This window comes from Dermacentor variabilis, chromosome 11 (genome assembly GCF_050947875.1).
Source record: "Dermacentor variabilis isolate Ectoservices chromosome 11, ASM5094787v1, whole genome shotgun sequence".
NCBI classification, from domain to species: Eukaryota; Metazoa; Arthropoda; class Arachnida; order Ixodida; family Ixodidae; genus Dermacentor; species Dermacentor variabilis.
In genome coordinates, this window is record NC_134578.1 from 18,230,751 (window position 1) to 18,257,709 (window position 26,959).

Sequence of the window (26,959 nt, forward strand, 5' to 3'; positions counted from 1 at the left end):
TGCCGTTGGGTATATTCGGCTAGACATTTTATAAGAATGATGCATGTCGGCTAGGAGTGATATATAGAAGAATGTTTCACAGGACTTCAGACACACGTTCTAAAAACAAGCGATATTAGGCATAGTATTTTTTCGTTTTGCAGATTCCGATAGAAAGTTCTCTACGTTAGGAGGACCCTCAAAACCTTCCTAACCCAGCCATTCCGGATGGATATAGTATCGAACGGTACAAATTAAAAGGAACATGTTTATCGGTGTTTCTTTTGAAACTACAGGGAACGTCTTTTCTAAAGTCAAGCAATGAACATTTACTACGAAGTAGAGCGAAGTTTGTCTTTTTAATAAAATGTCATTTTTTGTGATGTAAGCTGACCACATTTCTGTTGTGCGTGCTTCGAAGCAAAAGAAAAGAAGAAGAAATAAAAATATATCGAAACTGCAATTCTTTAGCGATTAGTCATTGTATCGGCGTCCTTTGTTTTGGAATTACGGTGCGTGAAGCATAGATAAAGGCTATTTTGTCAAAGATGACGTCACATACGCGAAAGAGCTGCGCGGGAGGAGGTCTCCTGCGACACAGTTCGAAACTAAACGTTGTGCATCAACGAAGCGTGGGAGGCGGTGTGACTGCATTAAAGCATTATACCGTATTTACTCGAATGCAGACCAATTCATAAAATAATAATAATAATAATAATAATAATAATAATAATAATAATAATAATAATAATAATGGCGGGAAAAGTTCGGGGTCGACTTAGACTCGGGGGTGCGGTTCGGCCGGAACCGATCGACACTGCCGATGGCAGGACAGGTCGATGACCCGAGGTGTGCAAGTACGTTACCGAGTTTATCAGCACACAAAGAAAATCGGGAACGTCCGTACCGACGGAGGTCGCACAGGCGGACATGAAGGATGCCGCGAACCCTCGAGGCACTGCTCGAATTTAGTTGGGATGCCTTTCTACTTGCAGATGTCTCCACCATGCCTGCTTCGAGCACTGGGGTTCAGTGAAACTGACCGGCGGTAGCATGCGATGGAGTTCCGGCTTATTTGGCAACGAGAGTTTCACGAATGCGACAATGCCTCGACGGCACGGCACGTCCCTTTCGCAATTAAATGCCTCTTTTTACTACGTAAGAATCATATGGAGAATCAGGGCGCATTTCTGGGGTCGGCGTCGCCGTGATGTTCCGTATAAAGTCCAAGGACGATGATATCGTCGCCGCGCGCCGTATGCCGTGTGTGCGATTGAAGGCGCCCACGAGGGGGGCTACGTTACACGGTTCCTACCACCACAAGGGACGTACGTCACTCGCGCACGCGCGCGTGCGGCATACAGGCTTCATCCTTCTAGACCGTCCGCCAAGCGCCTTATTTAACTAAATTAATGCTTAAAAGAAGACTGCGTCACAAGAAATGTGTTCAGTCCGACTTACACGCAAGCTGCAGATACGATTGCTCTTGATTGTTATTCGAATATACGAGGAGTGATAATGTTATTAAGCCGAAATTGAAAGGCAAAGCCCTCTTCCAGCTGCCGTTTGATGTCTGCCTGAGCGGTCGAGGCCGCCAGGTCACGGTACCGTTTGCACAGTACACGTCCTCACTCTTGAAGGCCCTCCACCTGGTGTAAGTGCGTTATTGGACTAATTGTATTTCTCAAAGTAATATGTGTCATAAAATTCTCAAAGTACGACTTACGCGAAACGTGCAGACATGATAGCATCGAACTGCAATACGAATATACGAGAAAAGGTAAGTCTGTTACGTGGAAACTCAAACACAACCCCTTTTCCAGCTGCCTTCTTTTTGGGTGGGCAAGCCACGAGAAATTCCGACCAACAAGAGGCTGCCAGCTTCGACGTCAAAAATCCTAGGCACTTCTGATGAGTTGTGAATGCGAAAGTATGAATGTGCGATTGAAAGCCTCTGAGCTGTGGTTCGAGTTAGGAACTTATCGTGGGCAAGCGAGCGCGTCGGGACGCTAGGCATGTTTGATTTGGCCTTACCGAGGCGCAGTTAGAACGCAGGTGAGAGCTTGTGCGGACAAGGAATGCGTGGATAAAACCGGTTTCCGAGGGCGAAAGCATTGGTGACGTGGCTTCGCATCGATGCCCTCTCCCCTCACGCAACCCCTGGCGCGCTAGCGACGCAGGTGCTCGCTCTGCTCCGTCGAGGATCACTTATGGCGTGGCGACGCCATAAGCGATGCAACTCCGTCGAGGTGCACTCGACCGTCGTGGTGCAGCGATGGAACTCCGTCGTGGCGCACTCGACCATCGAGGTGCAGCGATGGAACTCCGTCGAGGCGCACTCGACCGTCGAGGCGCAGCGATGGAACTCCGTCGAGGCGCACTCGACCGTTGAGGTGCAGCGATGGAACTCCGTCGAGGCGCACTCGACCATCGAGGTGCAGCGATGGAACTCCGTCGAGGCGCACTCGACCGTCGAGGCGCAGCGATGGAACTCCGTCGAGGCGCACTCGACCGTTGAGGTGCAGCGATGGAACTCCGTCGAGGCGCACTCGACCATCGAGGTGCAGCGATGGAACTCCGTCGAGCTGCACTCGTGACCTGGCCTCGTGGTGAATGGGGAATTTGGATGCCGACGGACGCCGGATTTTTCGCTCAGTGAGCAATTTGACCCTTTCGCATCAAAACGCAGCTTAAAACAGATATAACCCGCAATAAATGGGGAGACGGGGCGCCTTTTTTTTAATCTAAATGTTATTTCGCATAAATTATTTGTGATGTTTGAAATCTTCGCGCTTCTTGTGCACGTCTGTCTCAACGCCACAAACGCGAACGCACAACTTTTCATACGGTCAGTGGACACATCCACGCAACGAATCTGGGCGCAGAAAAGCTAACGCGAAGCCTATAGCAACGTTTTAAAAATTTAATACGTTTTAGACGAAATTTTTCACCTGTGGGTAGTCCAGGAACTGAATTACTAACTTATTACAATTGCAAACATTTATTCACGCAAAACTTTTTTTTTGTATGAATCTCTTATCCCTGGCAAGCAATAGAGGTGAAAAAGTTTTTTTTCATTTTCTTTTCATGCAGAATTTTAAATTTTTTATCATGTGTCTCTATGGGGTAAATTAAGCTGCGTTTTTCTGTAATTGTGAACCGACTAGCGAAAGGGAAAGGAATGCAAAAAAAAGAAATTCTAGAGCTTTAGGTGTCAAAACAACGATCTGCTCACGAGGCACCCAGTAGTGTGGGAATTACGAAGTAGTTTTGACCAGCTAGTGTTCCTTAACGTGCCCCGTAATGCAAACACAAAAGCGTTTTTTTTTTTGCCACCAAAGTGACCAGAATCGAACCCGCGACATCGAGCTCCACAGCGCGAAAGTGGGCTGTACCAGGAATGTTGCATTCGAAGCAACTTCCAAGAATATTTACGCCAAATCCACCTGCAAACAGCTCACGACAATATAATCCGCGGCACAGATGCATAACACGGACAGGAGCACAGCGAACTTGCTTGATTGTTCCGCATTTTAAAACCGGACCTGCTCCCTGAACATCGCAAAACCAATTTACACTAACACGTTTTGTCACTTCTGCTCCTACTGAAGATAGCATTCCGTCTGCTTCGCCACTTCCGTCATCGTCGACTATACCTCAACATTCAGGCAAATTTTATTCACTCTGTCTATCCACGCGATCATCTAATTTCCTGGCACGCATCCCGAACAGCGCGGCACATCTTCATGTTACTTGAAAGTTGAGCTAGAGTCGAAGTTGGGCTTAATATTACGGCGCCTTTATTTGTTTGCTTGGTTGTTTGACGATAAACGTGCGGAACTAAACTACTCACCGACTCGCCGAACCACGGGAGCAGCTCGTATAAGTTCCTGGCTTTACGCTAGCAAACGTGCGTGAAATACATTGGAACTAGGAGCAATTTTTTGTTAAATACGAAAAGAAAACGTTCTACAGCTCCCATTTAATGAGCAACCCGCGCTCTCTTCCTGCATTAGCGTCGTGCCGATCTGTCCTGCCCACGCAAACGAGCAATCTGAATGGGCGCCGTTTTGATAATTTTGTTGTAATCCAGCGCTTGCCAATGCCTGTTAAATCGCCAACATTGCACGTTGGATATACCCTCTGAAAGTTTTCCACTTTCAGGCAGTTCCATTATTTCACACAAGATTCGTGGTAATCATAAAGAAAACTACAATTTCCAGTTTTACGCGTCAGAATCCGGTTTTACGTGTCAAAAACACAATATGACCATGAGGTACGCTGTAATGGAGAATTCTTGATCTATCTGACCGTCCGGGATCCTTTAAATTGTACTGAATGCACGGTATACAAGGTATTTATAGCATTTGGTCCCCCCACCGAAATGTGGCCGTCGCGTTCCGGGGTTGGATCCCGCACCCTCGGCCTTAGCAGCGCAACGCCAAAATCACAACGCCACAATGGGTGGTCCTAGGTAGCATACAAGGCCTTTACTAAGGCGTTTTAAAGAACACACAAAAAATATACAGAAAAGATTTTTGGCCAATTTCGCCGTTTTAGAGGCATTTCTGAGCAGACGGATCCACTCTAACTTTGGAATACGTTTAGAAGACGTTTTTAAAAGTACCATTTTGAGACCATGTTCCCGGTGGAATACGTAATTTCTTTGTCAGCCCTGTAGCGTCAGCGGAGCGAAGATTGCCGTGTTTGGTCTGCAGCCGTTAGAGGGCTGACAGATGGTATCAGCGCGGCTGGTAGAATTGCCGGAGGGCGGAGGCGCCACAGTGCGGATTGCTTCAAACGGACAAAGTATTGTGAGCCTTTGGTGAGCGTTTTTTTTTCTTTTTTTTTTGAGGTAGGTACCGAATTTTGTGCTCCTATAATTATTCCTAGAAAATACGTGGAGTTGGGGGAGCAGTCACCACATATAAATTTGCGCGTGTTGTAGCGCATCGCACACGACGACAAACGGTGAGAACAACGGCGTTCAGATCCTAGCAGTACAACCGCAATATACGACTTCATGTTCATTGAAGGCGTCAGCTAGGGAGTTTCATCGGGAATACCTGAAGTATACATAGGTCGTCGCGGGCGGAACTACAGCTTACAAATTATGTTGCTTTGGCTTGCGAGGGGCACGCTTTGCATATTTACGGGAACGCTCTCGTCCGCGCACTCACCCACACCGATGAGCGGAGACATGTTTGTTCATACTCATTGTGAGCACCGACTATGTTTGGTACTTTACCGCCTGAATTGTCACCGCTGTTCGAGCGATACCTTGCACAAATGGGCGTCGTGAATGCAGCAAATTATGGAAGGCGAACCGCCACATTGCCTTGCGAGAACAATTCTTATGCGATCGCTGCCCTACTTGGAGCTGCTGCTGATGCCTCGCCCACTCGCTTGTTCACTCGCTCGCTCGCTCGCACTTTCGTTAGTTCTCGGTCTCTTGTTCGTTCGTTCGCCTGCTCGCTCACTCGCACGTTCTTTTGTGTTTGCGCGCTGGCTCACGTGTCATTTTGCTTGCTTGATCGTGGGCTCGGCCGTTCGTTCGTTTGTTCTGTGGCAGTGCAGGCGATGTTGCCGTGTCGAGGTGCAAGAAGCCCCAACTTTATTCTCTCCGCTCACGTGATCTCTCCGCTCGCGCCGGCTTGCCCATGTTCGCCGTCGGCGGCGGCGGGTCGGCGCATCTTGTGCTGCGGCAGCAAGAACAGCTGCGCCGCCACAGTTGATTAGTTCGTACGGTAGTTGCCGTTCCCTGCGACTGGTTCTGGAGGTCATGCGATGTGACGTTTTAGTAGAATGCATGTTTTTGTAAGCACTTCGATTCTTGAACGAAGTATGCTTTACTAGCTTCGTAAGTTTCATTTGGGTTGCAATTATTTAGCAGAATGCAATGACCTATATTCAAGCTATTGTCTGCCCCTGTTTGCGGCCTGAGAGGCTATGTATCTGCCACATCACTTCTTGACCTCAAAAGCAGGAGAAACACTTACAATTATGCGTTCGATAATGGATGGCTCACCCCGACTACATTGTATCAGGCCACATGCTCTCCGGCTTTCGTACTTCCGTTGCGCTACGAAGCCCCTCAGTATGAACTGTTCTACTTGCTTTGCGTGAAGTAAGAAAAATGAAGGAGTCAGAATTCAAAATAATACGTGTTACGCAGGCTTATTAAAGAAATTGCACTCACTCATTAAGGCAAAAGATATTCAACAGCTTTCTAGATCCGTAAGCTTTTGAATGCATGCTTCCATGCCTAGGTGAGTTTGCAAAATTTTACAGAGTTATGCCAGATGTTCCCCGCTATATTTACATATCATGACAGCAGCATCGCATTGCATAAATTTGCAATTTTTTTTATGATGTCAAAGATTCTTGCAAGGATAAAAATTGAAAGTACTCGCACTTGTGCTTGAATTTACTGAGGAGCCTACGGTGATGCATGTCAGTGCACTATGAAAGTTGCCAGCTAGAAAGCTCATGGCGTTGCTACTTAGAGTGTATGCGAGATGAGTGATCTGCACAGCTTAGTGACCCATGGCAGTGCGACATTGATTCGTACATGATTAATACCATAGATTGTTCCCTGTCCCGAGGTCTGTTCGTACAAAACGCAATTATAAAGCTGCAATGTGCCAATAAATCAAGCAGAGTCATACTAATACGCGGTTCTTTGATTTCGGTGCTTAAGATTAGATAGATTATGGGGTTTTACTTGCCAAAACCACTTTCTGATTATGAGGCACGCCGTAGTGGAGGACTCTGGAAATTTTGATCACCTGGGGTTCTTTAACGTGCAACTAAGTCTAAGTACACGGGTGTTTTCGTACTTCGCCCCCATCGAAATGCGGCCGCCGTGGGCGGAATTCAATCCCGCGTTCGGTGCTTAAGGGCAGTATGCTTAAATGCATACGGCATTTGCTTCTCGCTTCCTTGCAATATGCTAGCTGACCTTTTCCTTGCAATGCGCTGGCTACAACGCTATTACGCTATCTTCCATTGTCTTCTTCACGAGATATTATTCCGTTCACTGAGTCAGAAAGCCAAGCAGGTAGATTGCTAGCACAGGAAGGAAGAATGAACGCAGTTTCCATTCTAATTGCATAAGTTGTCAGTAATATTTTAATTCGAGGGTATGCTAAAATAAAATGTACATATCTATGTGCAAACTTCATCGAACTGCTTGCGTTTGTGATTTACAATACAGTGTTTGTTGTATCTCCCTATCCTTAGTACATCACACTTTCCTCCCCATCTTTCATCAACCCCATCTCGCTCCCATGTGTAGGGTAGCAAACCGGTTAAGCTAAACTGGTTAACCTCCCTGCCTTTCCTTTTCCCATTTTCCTTCCTTCCTTCCTTGACAGGTCTTTGAAAACTTTCTCCTTCTCAGACTGTTGCTTAATTGCTTAGTAGTGTTTTTACGTTTCGTTACAAGCAGAAATATTTTGAAAGAATGTGTAGGCATGCCCACTTATTGACGAAGCATATCTGCAGTGAACGCTTCAAGTTCAATGCAGCGAAGTTGAGTACACGTGCTTATATGTACCATTGGTAGTATCCGGATGCGGCTTTCTGGCGCAACCAGTGCCATCTACATGAAAACATTACGCCCACCAACGTTGCACAGCATTTGTGCCTCCCAAAACCTCTCATGACCTGAATTATCAATGTGCCACTTGTATTGCCCTTTCCAGCGTTTGTTTACGTATCCCGAGTACGTAAAATAAAATTTTCACATAATTTTCTATGTTGAGTTACATTTAAATTTGTCTTGGGGCAATCTGCACGAAGGGCTTCACTTCAGTACCACAATGTCTTAATATCGTGACCGTTATTGCAGTGTAGGTTCCTTGGTCTAGAATGCACATCGGCTTACACCCTACGGCAGCGTTTAAAACTTGCATTTGAAGTTGCAAACACCGCACGTTCTCCTTATGATCGAACAAGCTCACGCTGTGTTCTTTAAATATGAAGCTTCCGTAAATATTTCCCGTTGACAGCTTCGACCACAAAAGAGTGATTACGATGCTTCTTTACACCGCTGCCACATACAGCTACACTTGATGTCGTAATACAAACCTTTACAGCGCAATGTTCCTAAGTCATTTGATAGTTTTAAAGTTTGCTTGACAGCGTAAGGGTACCAGAAGGGACACAAGAGAGAACAGTCTTCACTTATGTCTCCTCTGGTGTCCTTGCGCTATTAGTGAAACTTTGAATCATGTTTTACCAACAAGCCCAATAGCAGACACTTATCAGCTGGTAGGTTGCAAGTGGCATGTCGCAAAACTGCTATGACGTGCTCCAATAGATTAATTTAGGAACCTCCGCTCTGGAAGCGTTCTTCCTATTGCTTGATGTCATCCAAAGCGACAAGGCGCAACAGGAAAGTGATTAGTACCCCTAAACACGGAGCAAATCAAGGCGTCCACTTCCAATATCGTCGATTATGTCCGGCACACCTCACGGCTTTCATTTTTTTCTTTTGTCAGTCTCGCATCACACGCGGAACCCTTGGGGGAGTTATGCACCCATCAAGATGGAAACGCCTGCCGTACGCACCGAGCGGTTCGCGTCCACTCAAATCGACATGGCGCCACATATTTCCGTCGCCCCACAGTTCTGCCGGCTCCGGCAGAGTCGATCGCGAGCTACAGAGACATTCAATTCGAGGCAGACGTGACGATGCTGTCGCATGCGGCTGGCGGTATCCTGCTAAGTGCTAAGTGGACGCATTCCCGCGTTGCCCCGGGTTACGTCGCACTAATCGAACAGCCTCTCGTTTCTGTCACTCATTTCCTTTTTTGTCCCTCCTTTGACTGTCATGCTTCTTTTGTGCTTCCTTTGTGCTTCCTCTGTGCTTCCATTTTGTTTCCGTTATGCTTTATTTCATTGTTTTCTGCCTGCTTCCCCTACTTCTTATAACCTTTATTTCAGGACGGTATATGAACAAGAAAGACACACGGCAGAAAGAGCGCAATGGGGGAACGGAACACTTGTCGTGCCACTTGTCAATCGAATAACCCACGTGGTGGATGCCCGCCAGCTCACTTCCTTCCTTCCCTTTCCCGTTTCCTCCATCGTGTCCCGTTTCCTCACCGCTTACTTCCGCTTTTGGAAGAAAGTTTCCTCCAGGCGTGTCAAGAGCCTTCGCACGTCGCTCATCCGTACCTTTTGGAAACTGGCCCAGCCAGGTGTTCGAAAAAGAAAATAGAAACTCTTCCACTGCCGAGCAGTCCGCACTAAGCTGTACGCCCCGAAAGGGGACGTCGCAAGAACGTGTAGAAAGGAAACGGGAAAAACAATTATGTCCTTTTTATACCGCTGGACTGTTTCCGACCGAAGATAGCAACCTCTTCTTCTTTTTATCTCTATTTATGCTCAATACTGCTTCTGGGAAAGCAGCCCTCGGTTTGGCGCGTTGCTGCTTTATAACATCGGAACCGGGCCACTTGGATGATTCGCGCTAAAGAAGTAACGGTGTGTAACGCCGAGGTGTAGCCTAAGGCACTATTGTTATACTAGTGCGTTTATTCGTACCGAGACAAGTGCAGGTGCTGAAAGAAGAAGACCTAAATGCTTATTGCTGCTTACTTCGAAAAGGAGTATTGACATGACATTTCTCGCTTGTTGTGTTATTTTGCATCAAACGAAGGCCCTATATCAGGAAGCAATAAAAGAAAAGAGAGAGACTCAGAGAGCCCTATACAATTTACTACAATAGCTTTCTGAGCACCGGATTCGTTTCCCCGGAGCTGTCACGATGCCACGACACGGAAGGTGGTCACGTGAGAGCCGAACGTGGCGAAGTATTCCAGAGACTCGTTATTATTGCTGTTATAGTTTGGTATAAAAACAATACGATGCGCAGAGAGGGCCATATAGGGAAGGAGCAGGCTGGCAGCTGCCACCGAAAGGGGAACAAAGCGCACCTTTTCCTTAGGAAGGAGTGGTTATAAAAAAAAAGTTGAAGATAAGGAGAAGGGAAGTAAAGAAGAAAGAGCTACTTTACAAGCCACAAAGGCTAAAGTAAAGACACACCGCGTGGCACATTGTAGCAGCATAGCAGACGACCAAGAGAGCTGAAGAGAGTGCCAAAACGTCGCGGTGCTCTGCCCCCACGTGACCAAATTCGGATTTGTGACGTCATAACAAACAGGCATCTTGGGAACCGAAACTTCATATGGTACATAATAACATGTCTATAGCTTCGTGAGAAAGTAAGGGCGCCGGCTTCACCAGGCTACTGGAAAGCACATAGGCACATCGACGAAGAAAGTCGTTTTACTATTGCGCGAAGCACGACTACGGAAATGACTCTAGGCATTTCGCTGTCTCCTCACTTGCTGTATAGCACGTGGACAAATGCGTCTGCGCCTCTTAATCTCGTTTCGAATAGGCCTCACATAGCACGGGGAAAATGTTTTCAAGCATGCTCCGCTTGCCTTGTCGAACCCATGTGTAACAACATTAAGAGTGTAGCTATCTTTGTCAAGCTCGCGTCAAATATTTTAGAGCACACCACGTGGTCAGAACTAATTGAGAGTTCTAAACTAATGCTTGTCTCATCGCTGGCCTATCTTCAACTCTCTGTCGCGTAAGATAAAAAAAAATGAAATGAAGAAACCGATAGCCTCCGGGGGTAATGGCTGCAGAGAGTAAGCTGCAGAGCAAATCATCCCCCTTAATGGGTGTAGCATCTTTAGAGTGTGACAATTGACCGTGTGACATAACGTGGTTGGAAGTTTGAGTCTCCACCACGGCTGCCGCATCACCTAAATAGAGTGGAACAAAATACCTACTTTACTTAGACTTAAGGTTAGGTAATAAAAGCACCATTGGTATAAGTTAGTCAAGAGTCCTCCCCTATGGCGTCTAAAGCAAGGTACTTTGCAGTTTTTGGACACATGAACCGCAAAGTTTGTGTGGAACCAGTTATCACCAGAAGTTAGCGCCTGTTGTGAAACAGAAAGGAAAAGAAAGTTAATGTACAGCAATTTCTTGTCTTAAACGAACACCAAAGGAGACTAAAATCAGTCGAGCTGCAATAGGAAATTACTCGGCTCTCGCAGTTGAGACTACGCACGCTTTCATATGTCGTCGTCGTCGTCATCATCATCATCTTTACCGTCACCCATCACTCTTAGCCCCTTTCCACATTACCAGTGGTGAGTGGCGCGTTAAAACACGATGGCTCACTCATCGTCATCGTCATTATCATCATCGTCATCATCATCATCATCATCATCATCATCATTACCGTCACCCATCACTCGTACCCCCTTTCCACATTCCAAGTGGTGAGTGGCGGGTTAGAAGACGATGGCTCACTCTAACGACTCCGTGTTTTCTTCCGGTCTCCGAAAATTCATCCTGTCTAATGCACTCTTGCTACAAGTAATTTTGCCGCCCCTTGGCACACATGCGAACGCGTCTGTACGTTCCCCATGCAAATCCCTTAGATGTAAGTACACCGCTTCAGTTGGAAGACCCTCCCATCTCCGTGGATTCTCTGCGCTATTTCTTTATCCCAGCTATGAAATGGCAGGAAAAAGAAGTGTGAAATCATAGCGTACTGCCGGTGCTAATGTATTCGGCAGAAACTAACAGAAGCTATCCACTGCGCAGCGAACGACGGAACAGAAAATTAAAGGCGCAGAACGGTAACACACAGCAAGACCACCCGGTGGGCATTGGAGAACAAACGGTGTTATCCAATATTCTAGTGGAGATCGAGAGGAAGAAAGTGAGCTTTCGCGGGCCATGTAATGGTAAGGCAGGTAGGTAACCCATGGCTTAGTTGCTACAGAATGGGTACCAATGGAAGGGAAGCGCAGTATTTGACGGCGTAGAACAAGGTGGCAGGATGAAATAGGGAAATTTCTAGGCACGACTTGGAATCAGCGAGCGCAAGACAAATGTAATTGGAGATCGTTGGGAGATTCCTTCGTCCTGCAGTGGAGATAAATGAGCGCTGAATATGATGGTGATGATGATGCCAGCGGAGGGCAGAAAGGGGTAATTGGAGATAGTTGGGTGAGTCATCTCTCCTGCCGCGGATATGTATAAAAAAGATTATGGTAATGATAACGATGACACAAAAAAAGCGGGTTCGGACGTACATTTATCTCAGCGGTTCCATTCTGTTCCAAGAAGCTAAACGAATGCGCCTCTTGTATTTGCACTGGCACCGTTGATGTGTGGTGATATTTGAAACCCCCCGTATAGATACATATATATGCACAAAATACGGAAGGCTATACCTGACTGACCTGATGTTTTATTTATTCCTTACTTTTTATTTCATGCCTTGTTTTCTTTCACATTTGTTGCTCGCATGATTATATGTTTGATGCTTGCGGCCCCACAACCGGATCTCCGACGGCCCATTATCTCAGTTTCGCATTATAGTAAGTAAGGAAACAGGCAGGCAAAACGTGATCCCGTACTAACCATCTTGTACAAGCTCAGTTACCATCTTTGATACATTGCTTGTCGGCTTCCTAGCGTAGCTTGCAACGACATTTCTCTTACACTCCTGCATCGTGTAGCCGTAGCGATCTCCAATTACCCCGGTCTTGTCGTCGTCCTATAGCCTTTCCACACTGCGGCTGCTTCTCCTTTTTTTTTCGTGATCCCATAGGTACCTCCTTTGTTTCCGACCTAGAAGCCTTGTTATCCAACCCTCTCTAAGTATAACCTACGATTATTTCGGGAACGAACTTTAGCCGGCGAGGAAATGGCCAGAACCTAAAAAAAATAATAAAAAGCGTCCTCGAACTTCAACTCTGTCGGTTAGTTCGTGCCCCAGTTTTTCCTAACGAACGTGACTGGAGACCGCGTCGCGTTTCCCAGGCTGTCGGGCCGACTAACAGGTCTCAACACGAGCCGCTCGCCTGCACTTCTTTCAAGCCTGAATGGCCGACTGGCCCGCGACTTCTCGACCGGCTGCGGCGTCAAATCAAGCGCCGCGTTTCTTGAGCTACGCAGGCTAATGTCTGGCGACGTCATGCACGTCTCGTCTTCGCGGCATCCAAAACAAATCGTCCTTTCCTGGAACGAAGCTAAGCTCTGGATGTTTCGCTGATGTTGGAAGCTCGGGCTCTCGCTTGGTCCACTTCCAATGAACGCCGGAATAAAGAGAGAGAGAGAGAGAGAGAGAGAGAGAGAGAGAGAGAGAATGCATGGTTACATAGCAAGAACAGGTAAGCAAGATATAAACTTCCGCAGCTGGGTCGCAAAGCGAGACAGACCAAATGGGTCCCACGTAAATATGTGTAGAGAATAATGAACCCTTGAAAGTAAAACTTGGCGTCGACCTGGCTGATTCTTGCGCTGAAAGGGAACGCAAGACGTGGGTTTTTCGAGAAATCTCGCTGTAGTACTTTCCTAGAAGAGTTTCCTTAAAAAAAAAAAAAAGCTCGCCATACCGGTCCTGCGAAAATGGCCGCCCAGCGAAGAGGTTAGAAATCGCCACTACGACTGCAAAGGGCGTATGCAATGCTTTATGGCTTTATAGTAATGGTAGCTGCTATATACGAGAGTAATGGTAGGAATGGGAGTAATGGCAATTTCGACAGCACGCCGCCGCCCATAGTGCTGCTGCAACAACACTGAAATCAGTTGCTTGGCTGGTTATATTATACATATGAAAGGCTAGTGACGTCACACCCCACGTCGCAAGCTGGCATCGCGGCGACAGCTTGCGCTACAATAATCTCTACCCGGAAAGGTATGCAGGTAAACGCTGCGTGTTTCTCATAGCTATCAGGAGCACCTTGTCATCTATTATGCGGTTTGGATGCTTCTTTTCAGACTGTTCCTTATTGAAAGGTGTGCTGTTCTGTACGTTGTATGCGTGAGAGAGAGAGAGAGAGAGAAATCTATAGTTAACGATAAAAATAGATTATCCTCATGGGAGAGCCTTAGTGAAGAGCCCCACTGGCCTTAGCCTCCCGTCTCACCTGTATGGCTGATTAAAAAAAGTATGTATGCCCTGTTCGCTTCAGTTTGCTGAGCCCTTGCAGCCTCTGCCTTGCGCGGCGAAGAGCCATTGCATTTTTTGCTGGCTTACGGGCTAAGGGCCATTGATGAATGTAGTTTTCTGCGGGCGAACGTGTAAGACTCTCGGGATCCTAGCCACATACAGCTTAGTTGTAAAAGAGGCCTGGAGCAGCCAAATGTGTTCTATACTGGACAAGAGGCTGTGACTTATTACTTATTGACGCGATGCGCGCGTGCGTGTGTTTGTGTGCACTTGTCAGGGACACCCATCAAGTGGAACAGATCGGAGAGCATGTATTACCACGTATCCTTGCCTTCTCAAAATGATTCTCGACTCGGATTTCTTCATCTACTCCACCGAGGTATGCACAGTGACACCCCTCGGCTCAATATGACGCTACACTTCTGAATATTTGCCATGGGGTGACCACTTCTATCGCAGTGACCACTTCTGTCGATGGGCAGCACTGCCACCAACTTCCTTGTGTCGAGGTCGGGTGTTGAGGGGAGAAATGCTCTAGAATACGAGAGGTATTATTTTTTTTTATTAGCCCTCTTCAGTCTCCTTTACTTCCCTGTTCTTCCCCTTCATCTCTCTGGGAAGCCGCACGCCGGATACATGCACATCCGGCCACCCTCTACGTTTTTTCCTTCATTAAACTTTCTCCTCTCCCACAGCCCCATGCTAGGAAGCTAAACAAATTGAAATAACAAAAGGGCAGGAGAGGACGCTGTTTCCTGCGCTGGCCTTACTTCACTTTGTTTCGCGTCCTAGCACACCGTATTAATTTTGAACCAGCTAGCCCAGCAACAAGTAGGGGTGCATTCTCTCTGCCTCTCGCTTCAGCCCGAGAAAAAAGAAAACGAACAACACTGGTGTGCTCAGGAGTACGCCAGGTGGCGCAGGTGGCACCACACTTGGGTGGTGGACGAAGTGAGACCGGTGAGAAACCATAAAGTTTAATTGACGTCGCAATCAAATTACAATACTGCCGATTTGTGCCAAACGGGAGGCCAGCAGATGTAAGAGCGAGAGTGGGCGGAATTAGACGACGCGAAGCGAAGCTCTGAACATCGCATTGCAAATTGTAGGCCGGGGTTCGACTCCCTGAACACTAAGAATCCTTCCGCAGACTGCAGAGTTTCCCTTCCTTGTAGCCTTCGCACGTGCCTCTTTATAGCGTTCTGTTGCATTAAAACCAGTAGTATATAAAAAAAAATATTTCAGAGTGATTGGGTGCTCACAACCTTGTATTATAAAGCCTAAGCACTGCCTTATCGCGAATTTAAGCACATCGTTGCTGACATTACTTTTCTCGCAGCTAGAAAAGAGATTAGATAAGACGATAGGACCACGATCAGCTGTAACGCTTTTAAACATAAGACGCAAACACGTACCAGTATAAGGTTAAGAGAAAAAGAGCAAAGTTGGGATGCATTAAAAAAATTAAATCAGACTGCCAGTTTCCTATGAGAACAAACAGCATGGGTGTCAAAGGAAGAGAAAACAGAAAGGTAGTTCAGACTGGCAGAGTATTTAGTGGACTCGATGGAGATTACAGATGTTTCAGAGATAGCGTTGAGCCGACAAACACGGGGCCAGGAGGAAAAACTGGAGGTCGCTAGTGGAAGCCTTCAGCTTTCAGTAGATATTATTTGTTTGTTGTGTGCCCAATGTGAAGTCAACCGTAATCAATAGGGGTAAAAGGTACGGCAGTGACGGTGCACGACGCTGGTGATGATGATCATTCATTTTAAAGAACGCAAAAACAGAAAAAGAAGAACACACGGACAAGGAATAGCACGGGCCGGTGCCCTTCCTTGTCCGTGTGTTTTTTGGCGCTGTTTAAAATGAATTACCTGTACGAGCTAGCTCACGCTCAAACCCTTCTAAGGGACGATGATGACCACGATGAACATTAGCTGCGCAAGAAGAGATCGTAAGTAGAGGGCGGGTATAACATATATTACGAGTAAGCAGAGCAGCGAATTGAATGCAATGGCTGTAGAAAATAAAAAAAAATTCTGTTTTTCTTCTCGATCCATGAACTTGTTCCGGAAGTGTTTAGCCATTTGTTTATACACCAGTTCTGACGGCGTGGCGTAATTTCATTGCTTTTTTTTTGTAACTTTCCTTAGTTGATATTTTGGGACAGCCAGTGCTGTCATAACCAAACATCTGATGTTTGGCATTTATTAAAGCAGGGAAGACAAGTACAATGTGTTGTCGTTAAAAAAAAAAAAATTGGCCGAAGTCGAGGTGTGTACCGACTCCGTATGCAAGTATGTTACCAGTCTCGTCTCTTCTCGAATAATCTGACCTAATTGAAGTGAAGAAGAGGGAGAAAGAGAGAGAGAAGGAAAAACATCAGGGTACTATTACATTCACTCCTATTTAAATTTGCACTAGCAGAAACTTCTTTCACTGTCGTCGTTCAAATTTTAAATATATGTTCTGTTTGCCAATTCAGATTGTTTGTTCGGACAATCGCGTGAAGCTTGAGATTAGAGGCTTACGAAATGTCATTGACCTCAAGAAATCTCGTCAAGGATTCCGCGGGTTTAAGAGTTTAAGCTCCAATCTAATCCGGGGCGGATTTCGCATGCGCACTGACAGAGCGCACGCCCTCGTGTTTGCAGTCTGAAGAACGTTTTATTTATTTACTTATTTTTTTCCTTCGAGTTCGATCGCTAACATTTTAGCCCGCGTCTCGTTTCCATAAGGGGCAAAAACATGGAGGGCACGTCCCAAATAGCCGCGTTAGTAGAGACGAAAAAAAAAACGACACTCGAGCTTCTAGAAAACTTTCAGATTTCGCGTCATGAAATTTAGCCCTCGCGAAGCTCCCACGAAACATGCCAAGTACACGCATGTGGCTGACACGCCGGAGTTTCAATAAAGGGCTCGAATAATGGGTTAATCTTATATGACCAAGTTTTTAGTGACGTTGAAGAACCACAGTGCCAAAAGCATGAGTTCCCTTCATATTATGTGATGCCTTGGAGATGTTGGCGCCTTTAGCTGGCATCGTCTATTCTTTCTTTTTGCACGCAGAGAGGAGCAAAAAATTAGGTACACAGATATGAAACAGAAATCATTTAAAATCACTAAAACGGAAAGTCAACCCAGAAACACTGTAACGCAAAGTAGAATCACTTAAGCACAATAAAATCCAACCTATAAAACTGAAAGTTGATTCATAAACGCAGCAACACGTAGTACAGTCACATAACTTGAAGTTATGTTTGGAGACATGTTCCCCTCCCCCTTTTTCTTGCGAAAATAATAGTTTGTATCCCGACACTCTGGTTGATTTCCGTATATCTATATGATTTGAATAAAGGGAAAACGAGACATCCACCCGTTCGTAGCAATTGCTACAAAGGAAACCCATACGGGTTCCTCGAAAGAAAAGCCTCATAGTTGAAGAAAAATTCGTCCTGGTCCGGGACTCGAACCCGGGACCACCCGCCTTTCCGGGGCAGCCGCTCTACCATCTGAGCTAACCAGGCGGCTAGCAGATGGCAGGGCGAAGTCGAATTTGTCGACAACACGAAGCCAAGGCAAGAGTTTGACGTAGTAATTCTGCGGAAACCCGCAAGGTGGAGAGAAGCAATGAATAAAGGGAAAACGAGACATCCACCCGTTCGTAGCAATTGCTACAAAGGAAACCCATACGGGTTCCTCGAAAGAAAAGCCTCATAGTTGAAGAAAAATTCGTCCTGGTCCGGGACTCGAACCCGGGACCACCGCCTTTCCGGGGCAGCCGCTCTACCATCTGAGCCATCTGAATTGCTACGAACTGAGCCATCTCTACCATCTGAATTGCTACGAACGGGTGGATGTCTCGTTTTCCCTTTATTCATTGCTTCTCTCCACCTTGCGGGTTTCCGCAGAATTACTACGTCAAACTCTTGCCTTTGCTTCGTGTTGTCGACAAATTCGACTTCGCCCTGCCATCTGCTAGCCGCCTGGTTAGCTCAGATGGTAGAGCGGCTGCCCCGGAAAGGCGGTGGTCCCGGGTTCGAGTCCCGGACCAGGACGAATTTTTCTTCAACTATGAAGCTTTTCTTTCGAGGAACCCGTATGGGTTTCCTTTGTAGCAATTGCTACGAACGGGTGGATGTCTCGTTTTCCCTTTATTCATTGCTTCTCTCCACCTTGCGGGTTTCCGCAGAATTACTACGTCAATCTATATGATTTGTATGCTGCGTACGGCATCCGTGCCCAATTGTAGGAGCAGATGCCTTTGTCAGGCCACATGGCCTTTCGCTTCTGCATCCTTTCTGTTGTAAACAGGATAAATAAATCCATTATTCCAACAACGCTAAAGTCAGGGCACATAAGAAAGCACCGCATAGGTACACAGGAAGGCACGTGGATCCAGCCATCGAATGGAACAAAGATAGGTCAAATACAACAGTGGAGGGGGGTCATCACAGCTGAATACTCCACTCAATATTTTCCCAGAATATAATTCGCTTATATAAATTAACAATTTTTACTGGTCAAACTTATGCTCAGAAAAAGAAGCAACACTCAAAGGAATAACGATAAGGTCGAGCCCATTCGTGAGCCATCGAAATTCGAATTCACAGGTGAAGTCCGCCTGCTATCTGCGCATGTATTGCATAACATTCGCGAATAATCGAACGTGTTCGCTTACATTCTGCAAAGTGCAACAACAATCGCTTCGCCTGAGCACGCTGATTAAATAAGCACTGTTTCGCAACAGAACCGCAACAACATTCGAGAATGTTCGAACACCCGCCGCAATAGCTCAGTGGCTATGGAGTTGCAATGCTTCCCCATTGTACATATAACGCTTTCGCATCAATAAAAGGGCCACATTACAATTGAAGAAAGCTAACACGTTACCGAGGACAAACTGCCAACGTCATTAATCGATACGAGAAGGATAAAATTGCTGCAGCAAGCGTATCAACGTCTGCATGGGGTTTCGTGCACTTGCAAATGACCCGGGTGGTCTTCATTGCGTAGCTATAGATGCGAAAAAACAACAACAACAACCTCACCATCCATACTGCAGAACCTACAGCAAAAAACGCGCACCGGTTGCTCGAATGAACGCGCACGGCGTAATTGAAACTTACAAAGAGATACCGCGCAAGGATTGAAGAAAACTAACACCACGCTAACAAGCAGGGCCTGTCGGCGAATTCATCGATTTGTGCCGGATAACACTGCTGTCGCAAGCGCGCGTCGCAGCGTCTCTTAGGAGCCGCGCACAGAGATTAACAAACACACACCCACGAACACTCGCACGCATGCAGGCACGCATAAAGAAAACAGTAGAAAGAAAGAAACAGCAGACGCGCCAGGCGCACATGGCAACGCGCAGATGTCGCCGTTCATTACAAATAAGCGCGTAAGCACGCTTGAATGTCGCGCCTAGCAGGCCCCCTACAGACGTATTTATTTTCTCTTCGTCCCTATTTAAACAGCAGATTCTGAGGGGAAGCAGCAAGCATCAACGTCATTCGCAAAGCCTGATTCCTCCCGCATAAATTTTGCCCGCCTATTTTGTTAAACTAAATTTGTTCTCCTTGTCCCGAGTAAGCAAGTTAACGCGATTAAACGTAAACGACAAGGCGAATGACGTTTACTCGGGATGACGTTTCTCTGCCCTCGGTCACGCCCTTGAACCTTAAACGCGCGAGTTGGATCGTGACGTAGAAAGCAAGGGAACGCCGCTTGCCGATGACTCCTTAAAGAAATAACATTGCTACAGCCAGGGTATATCGATCGCATCGGGCCGCAAAACGCTGCGTATACTACCAGCGCAGCTGACGGGTGTCCGCACGTGGGTTGAGGACGACGCCATAAGCGCGACGCCTCGCCCCTGACGACGCTCGACTCTGGTCGCAGTCGATGTCAGACGCACGCGCCACTGGCGTCGAAGGCGAGAGCACCGCATGCGGCGGCGGGGTTTCTGCTACGACACAGAAGGTGGTTGTGCTGGGGGAATCGAGAAAAAAAAGCGAGTGCCGACACTGCGGGTTCGGCGGACCGTCCTTACGCGGCGTGCTGGACGCCCACATCGAAACACCAAAAGCTGGCGCTGTGGGACCCCTATTTCGGTTTCTTAGGACACGATGCCTAATGGTAGACGTCAGCTGCGTCCTTTGCAAAAGAGACGAACCTTGTATCACAAGTGTCCGGCGAGTGGCAGGTTTATGCAAAGAGCCTGCTCAAGCGCCGATATATATATATATATATATATATATATATATATATATATATATATATATATATATATATATATATATATATATATATATGGAAAAGAGTACGACGTACGTTGAATAACCAAAGTACATTTGACTGACGTTTCGGCTGGTGGACCAGTGGCTTGGCTTCGTTCCTGTGAAAATGCCTGTGATCGGAACTATTGGTAGCCTGGCCTCAATACGGTTATGAACAGGGTTCGAACCTGGGATAGTCGGTAAGGCAACAACTTTGAAAAAAACAAAGCGAAAGACGGGACATGGCTAGTAGCAAATAGATAAAAATCGCAATGTGCGGCTGTTAGCCACTCGCAGGGCTCCGTCTTTTGCGCCGTTTTGTTCAAATATTACGAACTTGTGATTGTGCTTTGAAGGCGTAGCGGAACTCTGGGATGAGACTGAGTGATGGGAAAGGCAGGATATCCTTGGACAAACAGGATAAAAAACTTCGAGATAGATGTCAGGGAATAATCGCCAAAGTTGGGACCGGACAATAGCTTGCAACTGTATCTCTTCGTCCCTCTTCGTTGTTACTTTTTTTTTGAAGTAAATATGCTTTTGACTCATTCAATTTGCTACGAGGAACCCCTCGTACAACAGTATAGAAAGGTATGCGATGTACACGCAGCCATAATTAGTAAAAATACAATACATATAACAACAGCAGCCTTTTTGCTATTCAACACCTAAAATTGTGTATCCAGTTAATGAATGCATCGGCAGAAGCACAGTTTACAACATCGGCAGGCAGCAATGCCCGTGTAAATTTGTGTTGACCTCGATGATTTTTCAAAATTATACGGCGACGCAAGCGCTCGCGTTGAATACGAATACATCAAGAGCCCTTGGGGATGGGGGAACAGTGCAACTTTGCCCATACTTGCTGCATTGAAACGCAGGTCGCGGTACTTGCCGACAAGTAACGTTTTGCGGGGTGAAAACTGCTTCTGTTCAAAGCCTAAGAACCAGCTGCGCAATATATATATGTCTGCCCGAGGCGCGCCTTCGCCAAACCCGAAAATTTCTCATGGACATATTCACTTTGCAAGTCGGTTCTAATTGCCGACTGATACGCTGCGAATGTGAGCGAGAGATTTTCATTTAAATACCACGTTGTGTATGCGGAAGGCAGAATATTCACTTACGCGGATAAAGCGACCGTCTCTTCAGTTTCTGTCTCGCGTAAAAATGTTTTCCTTTGCTTAAACGCGGAGACGGAGGGGTAACATCCTGCGGGGGCGTGGCATACGTTAATGCTGCTCCATTCACATCAACTTGCGGTATTTGAAATGCACTTTCCTCGTGCTTACCATCGTGCGTACCGACACAACGGCGTAGATTAAACTAGCGTCAGTTTTCACGAAACTTGCCGGAAAGAGAATTCTTAAATCATTTCTACATATAGAGCTCTTTAAGTCCATGCTCAATACTTTCTGTGATCGCTTCCGAGTTACCTACGGGTCTTGTCTACGGTTCTTGAAGGAATTCAGAGAAAAAGTAATGTATAGTGATATTCACTGCTCGCCAAATTCAATACAAGCGTCAAGGCGCCTAATAAATTTGCGCGACTGATGACAGCAACTGGTGATGAATTCTAAACTCATGTGATATGTGTTTACAGTGTTGCCATGAAATATGTAGCCATCTCATGCGCGCGTAGATAGCGCTTTAGTGGCGCGCGTGGGAGAACACCGCGCGCTACACCAACAGCAAGCTTCGGTGGCCGATTATCTCTGAAATAGTCGTAGCAGCAAACTGCAGCGCAAGTAAAAATGATTTTAATGAAGGCTGACTAGAACTGAATCTCTGGCACATAACTCCTAAAACGATTAGGTAACGTTATTACTAGTACTGCATTTTGTTATGAAAAAGAAGGTTCTGTTGTAACGTGACTCGCCCATACTAAGGTTTTAATAGGATGAGCGAACCGAAAACAATGTAGCGAGTTTTACCAAGTGGTGAAAGTTCGACAAGTCGACTTGGCCTTCTTGCCGAAGTTCACTTGCCGAAAGTGGACAAGTGCACTTGTCGAAACGTTGGCTCCCGCTTTTACCTTGTTCTCGGTTTGCTCATCGCCTTGAATTTCCACCTCCCTCCTTCCCCGCGGTTCCGCTAGGGTTTTAATAGATCACATCGAAGGTCGCATCAAAAATATAAGTTTACTACTTGCGTGACGTAAACAAAAAGTTCAGCCTTATATCAGGGACCAGAAGTAGCGGCACTTTAGTTCAACGTTTGTTCGAGACACCTGCAGGAAACGTTAAATTGGGAGCATATGCGCCGTACTTTATCATACAGCGCACCCTACTCTCTGTTATAGGCAGCAAATCATCCGTGAGGCATCAAAATGGCCCTAAAAACAGCAGATATAGTGAAATTAAACATATATAACACTTATTAATCATGACATGATGCACCGCAACACCAAAATTTTAGTGCGTTCTGATAGGCCGTCACCAAACGGGAATTAGGCAATATTTTTTTTCTCATGTCTGAAACCTCTGGCAGGGTCGCGGTCAAAGTTGAAACAGCAAACTGACCTTGATGACGTAGAGGTGACCACGAAGTCGTAGCTTCCGGACGTCCTGCGAAATGGCGTGGACCACATGTCCCATTGCGTCACTACAGCAGGTGCTAGCCGGAACAGATCGGGACAGCACCCACTCGAAAAGAGATTGGCACTCATGCACTACACTGGACCCTTTCGGCCACACCGATCTGCACAGGAACACCACTATAGCTGCACTAGTCACGGTAGAAATCCTCCGGTGCTGTCGGCCCGTCGAATCTTCGTCTCTGTGCGTGCATTCACAAGTTTGACTAGTTCGTTGAGCAAAGAGTCGAGCTTTTTCTCACTCGTTGGAAGGTAGACTAGAAATGAGGCAGGTAGTAGTCAACGTAAGAGAGTTGTGAGCAGGCAAATGTGCCTTGATTTGTGACGAGATAACTGAATAATAAGAAGTTTCCGTCGTTAACAAGTCTTGTAAGTTCAATGAAACAAAAGTCATGATCTTGTCAGTCCTAAAGCATGTGAGGTTTTGGATCCGCGTTGTGCCGCTTGTGTTACTATAAATGTGCGAGTATTTTAGAAACGTGGATATGCAGTGTCCTTCAAATTCTTGCTAGCCGATGTCTTCTCTGAGCGCATGGAAAAATAACGTTTGAAAAGCTTCTCCATGGCACTTCGAAGTTGCGATTGATGACAACTGCCACTGAGTTCCGAGGTTCTTGGCTGGTCCCTTGGGCCAATCCTTTACTTGAGTACAAGAGAACCTACTGCATCAGCACGACGGAAACACCGTGCCGATGCCCTCTAAGATTTTTCGTTTGTTTGTTTCTTGATGGGTTTTCTTCGTAAACACGTCGTAGCCTTCGGTCACTATCCCTCCCGAACTGTAAGTAGTGCTTTGACGATTGAGAGAACAAAATAAGGTGCCGTTTATTCACTCTGAAAGCATCGGCTGAATCACAGCTGCGAACATCCAGTGTATCATACGCCCTTTACGACTGTCCGCCGTTCATGGAAATGACACAAAGGGGCAATCGCTTCGGAACCACTCTATGTCAACGTCTTCTTATACTCCAGGCGCCTCCTTCACTTTAGAGGTTTTATAACCCCTCAAAGGGTATGACGTCACTCATGAAAAGCGACTGAAATACGTTCGTCTCGGCGGAGCTACTTGGTAGGCTCTTGCAACTTCACTTCGCTCACTTTTGTAGTGTGGCTGTTAACACTAGGGAAAAGAACGTGGAAAGCGAGAAAAGAAAAAAAAAACAACAGCAACAAATGAAACGCAGCAAATAGTGGACTCAATGCGCAAAAGTTGGTGGATGCTCAATGTTTCAGACTCTCTCAAGTCGACACCTCAAATTGAAAATTTGAAATCTCTCTTCTTATTGCTTTTTTTTTCATTTGTGGCATAACCTGTGGAAGTCGTACTACGTCAACCTTCCGCCGTCCCCAAAGAAACTCAGGAGGTTATGCGCTCGCCAGAGATGAAAGACCATCACGGTAAAGGCAAAAAGCACTTTGTGAGGTCAGTGGCTTTCGAACTTTCCTCGAAGGCTTAAGATTGTTTCAAACAACGGAGTAAATCGCTCAGACTCGCATGGCTAACCACACGCTCCTTATTGAAGAATTACAGGTTCCTTGCTCGACGTTACGCTTTTTTCTTTTTTTTCTCGAAATGCTGAAGTTCGTTCACTCCTAACCGGTTTTCGAATCTAGATCTTGTGAAGTGAAGCACATGAATAGCAGACTATATGTGCTAAATCATGCAGACAACTTTGCTATCTGACTAACTAATGGCTGCTTAGGTTTGACACTTTGTAAACTATACTATACTACTGCTATACTGCTGTTACTTCGCCATGGGCTGTGTTATTGCACCATCCGAATCCATGTTATTACCCCTCGTTGCAGGAGAGGCACTATGGTGTCTTGGTGAGCCAAATGGCTTGCGAAACCATACCTGGTGAGTAAGTCTAACCTGCTTGTCGCACTTGCTTCATGCAAGCAAACGACGCATTCGCGTAGAACGCATTAAATGCGATAGACTACGCCGACCAGCAAGCATTTTTACAAAACAATTGTGAGATGGTCATATAAGTGTCAATGTAACGAACCCAGTAAACACTTCGATCTTCACACTCCGTCTGCATTGGCCGTTAAGAGCTTAGTTACCTTAGCGTCTTAGTCTCACTTGGCAGTGACAGCTGTTACGTTTTCACAGTTGCCTTCGTGGTGCTCTTGCCCTTTAAATGCTGACCGCGAAAGACAGCGAGCAGAGATTTGCGGGTCACTTCACTAATGATGAGAAGGAAATCAAGTCCCAGTATCCAACAGTCGAAACACAAGCAAGATCACAACTCTAAAGGCTCTTCGCACACCATGTACTCTGCCTACGCTACGTCGCGCTTACACTAGGCCTGAATGAACGACGTTAAACAATTTTCGTTCGGAGCGCTGTGTTCGCTTACTCGTAGGCAGTGGTATAACGCAGCTGGCTGCTGAGTCTCAAGCGAAGGGGGCCCTGTGACGTCACCCTGAAGCGCCGTCCTAGCTCCGCGAACTTCACAGTTGCAGACTTAAACCCGATTGACTCCGAAGAAGCCGTTTGGCGCGTTAGCTTCGTCTACGAGTAACAGCTATGACGCTGTAGGCGCAGAGTGAAGGACTGGCGTCTCCGAAGAGACGTCTTCCGCTTGGCGCGCTGCCGTCGCTGAATCGGCGATAGGGCCGAGTTGTCTTTCCAGACTCACTCAGTGAGTGCGCTGTCGTACTGAATGACTCTGAAAGGGCTCGGCGCGGAGAGCTGCGACCATTCGTCCGGCATGCGACGTACTCGGCGATGGGGTCGGGTCTCCAAAGACAACGTGCGCTTGATGCCTGCCGTAGTTGAATCGGCGACGAGAGCGACAAGTCGAACACTTCTGACTCACTGTGTGCGCAGTAGTAAGCAACTCCGGAGATGCCAGCGTCTTGAGCAGCGTTCACTCGTTCCGCAAACAATGACCCAGATGCAGGTCTGTGGTCTTCAATGACGTCGCCCGCTTGGTGCGCTGCCGTCGCCGAATCGCCCGACGAGGCTATTTCCAGAGTGACACAGTGACTGCGCTGTTGTGATTGGTTCGGTACATGTCCGCTTGGCGAGCCGCGTTTGCTTGTTCGGCGAACGATGGCCTGGAAGCACAGTCAGGGTCCACATGTCTGGGCGGGGAGGTCACTTTACGAGGCGCTCTCCGGGCCGAGTGATGTGAAAAGACACTGCGTTACCGCACCCTACTAGCGTTCCATATCTCTCCTCTTCGGCGTGTTTTTCTCAACTGGGAAGCCCATCCCGCACGCGTGCTTACAACACCTGTGGCTCGCGAAGAGCAGCATACTGATGGCCTTATTGTGCTTTTGCCTGACGCCAGCAGCCTGGAACAGAACACATGCTCGCCGGGAGCCATGCGTCGACGCGCCAGCTGCATTCAACGTGACAGCAGCCTGCCGAGTTTGTTTTTTCAGTTTTGTTCCGTTTTTTTTTTCTTCCGAAGAAAGAAAGGAGAGCTGCTGGCGTGGAGGCACAAGTGTGCGTACCTTAAAAACTAAAAGAAAAAACGGCAAAACGCACGGAGTGACACTGCGCGCGCGCACAAGTGCATCTGCCAATAAGAAAAGCGTGGCTCTCGCGCGCGGCGAGAGTTCAGCTGTGTGCATTCGAGACCGAACAGATGGCAGGCAGGCTGGCACCCTGTCTTACACGTAAGAGAAGGGCAAGAAGAGCGAGGAAGAGGGTGGGTGGGGAAGGAGAGAATCACATTCAGACCAGCGGGAATTTGATTCGCAAACAGCGCTGTGTGCGCGCGCTTAAGAGACGTTTTGCCATTTTCACCGTACTAGTGCGCGAACGGGTCCCGTTTGTATATGCGTAGTCTTATTCTTCTTCTCTTTACACGTTAAGGGATCGTTGATGTGCGCATGCGTGCATCTGTGTTTAGAGTTCCCCGGATTATGAGGCGTAGCGACGCGCAATTATGGCGACCGCGTTCTGTTATTAGTTCGCGAGGTATCTCGTATAGATTCCGTTGTTGCAGGCGCGTTTATTGTTTGCGCGTGCGGAGGTGCTCGTAGGCGTTTATTATATTGTTTATTATATTTTTTTAACAGTTCGCTCTGTAATGATGTCTAATTCTGAACTGACTCGAACGATAAACTTGCGTTCGTGTA

At 46.8% G+C, this 26,959-nt stretch overlaps 1 protein-coding gene across 2 annotated transcripts in view; it reads right to left on the reverse strand.

The window, feature by feature from the left end:
* Positions 1–26,959, reverse strand: part of rdgA (retinal degeneration A) — a 442,041-nt gene that overhangs the window by 336,801 nt on the left and 78,281 nt on the right. The window contains exon 1 of one of the 2 annotated variants that reach the window (XM_075674833.1): positions 22,785–26,139. The exons of the other annotated variant lie outside the window; for it this stretch is intronic. Coding sequence (XP_075530948.1) covers positions 22,785–22,930 — 146 coding nt within the window. The 5' untranslated portion in view covers positions 22,931–26,139. Of the gene's footprint in view, positions 1–22,784; positions 26,140–26,959 lie in introns of those variants that run through there. 2 annotated transcript variants of the gene reach the window in all.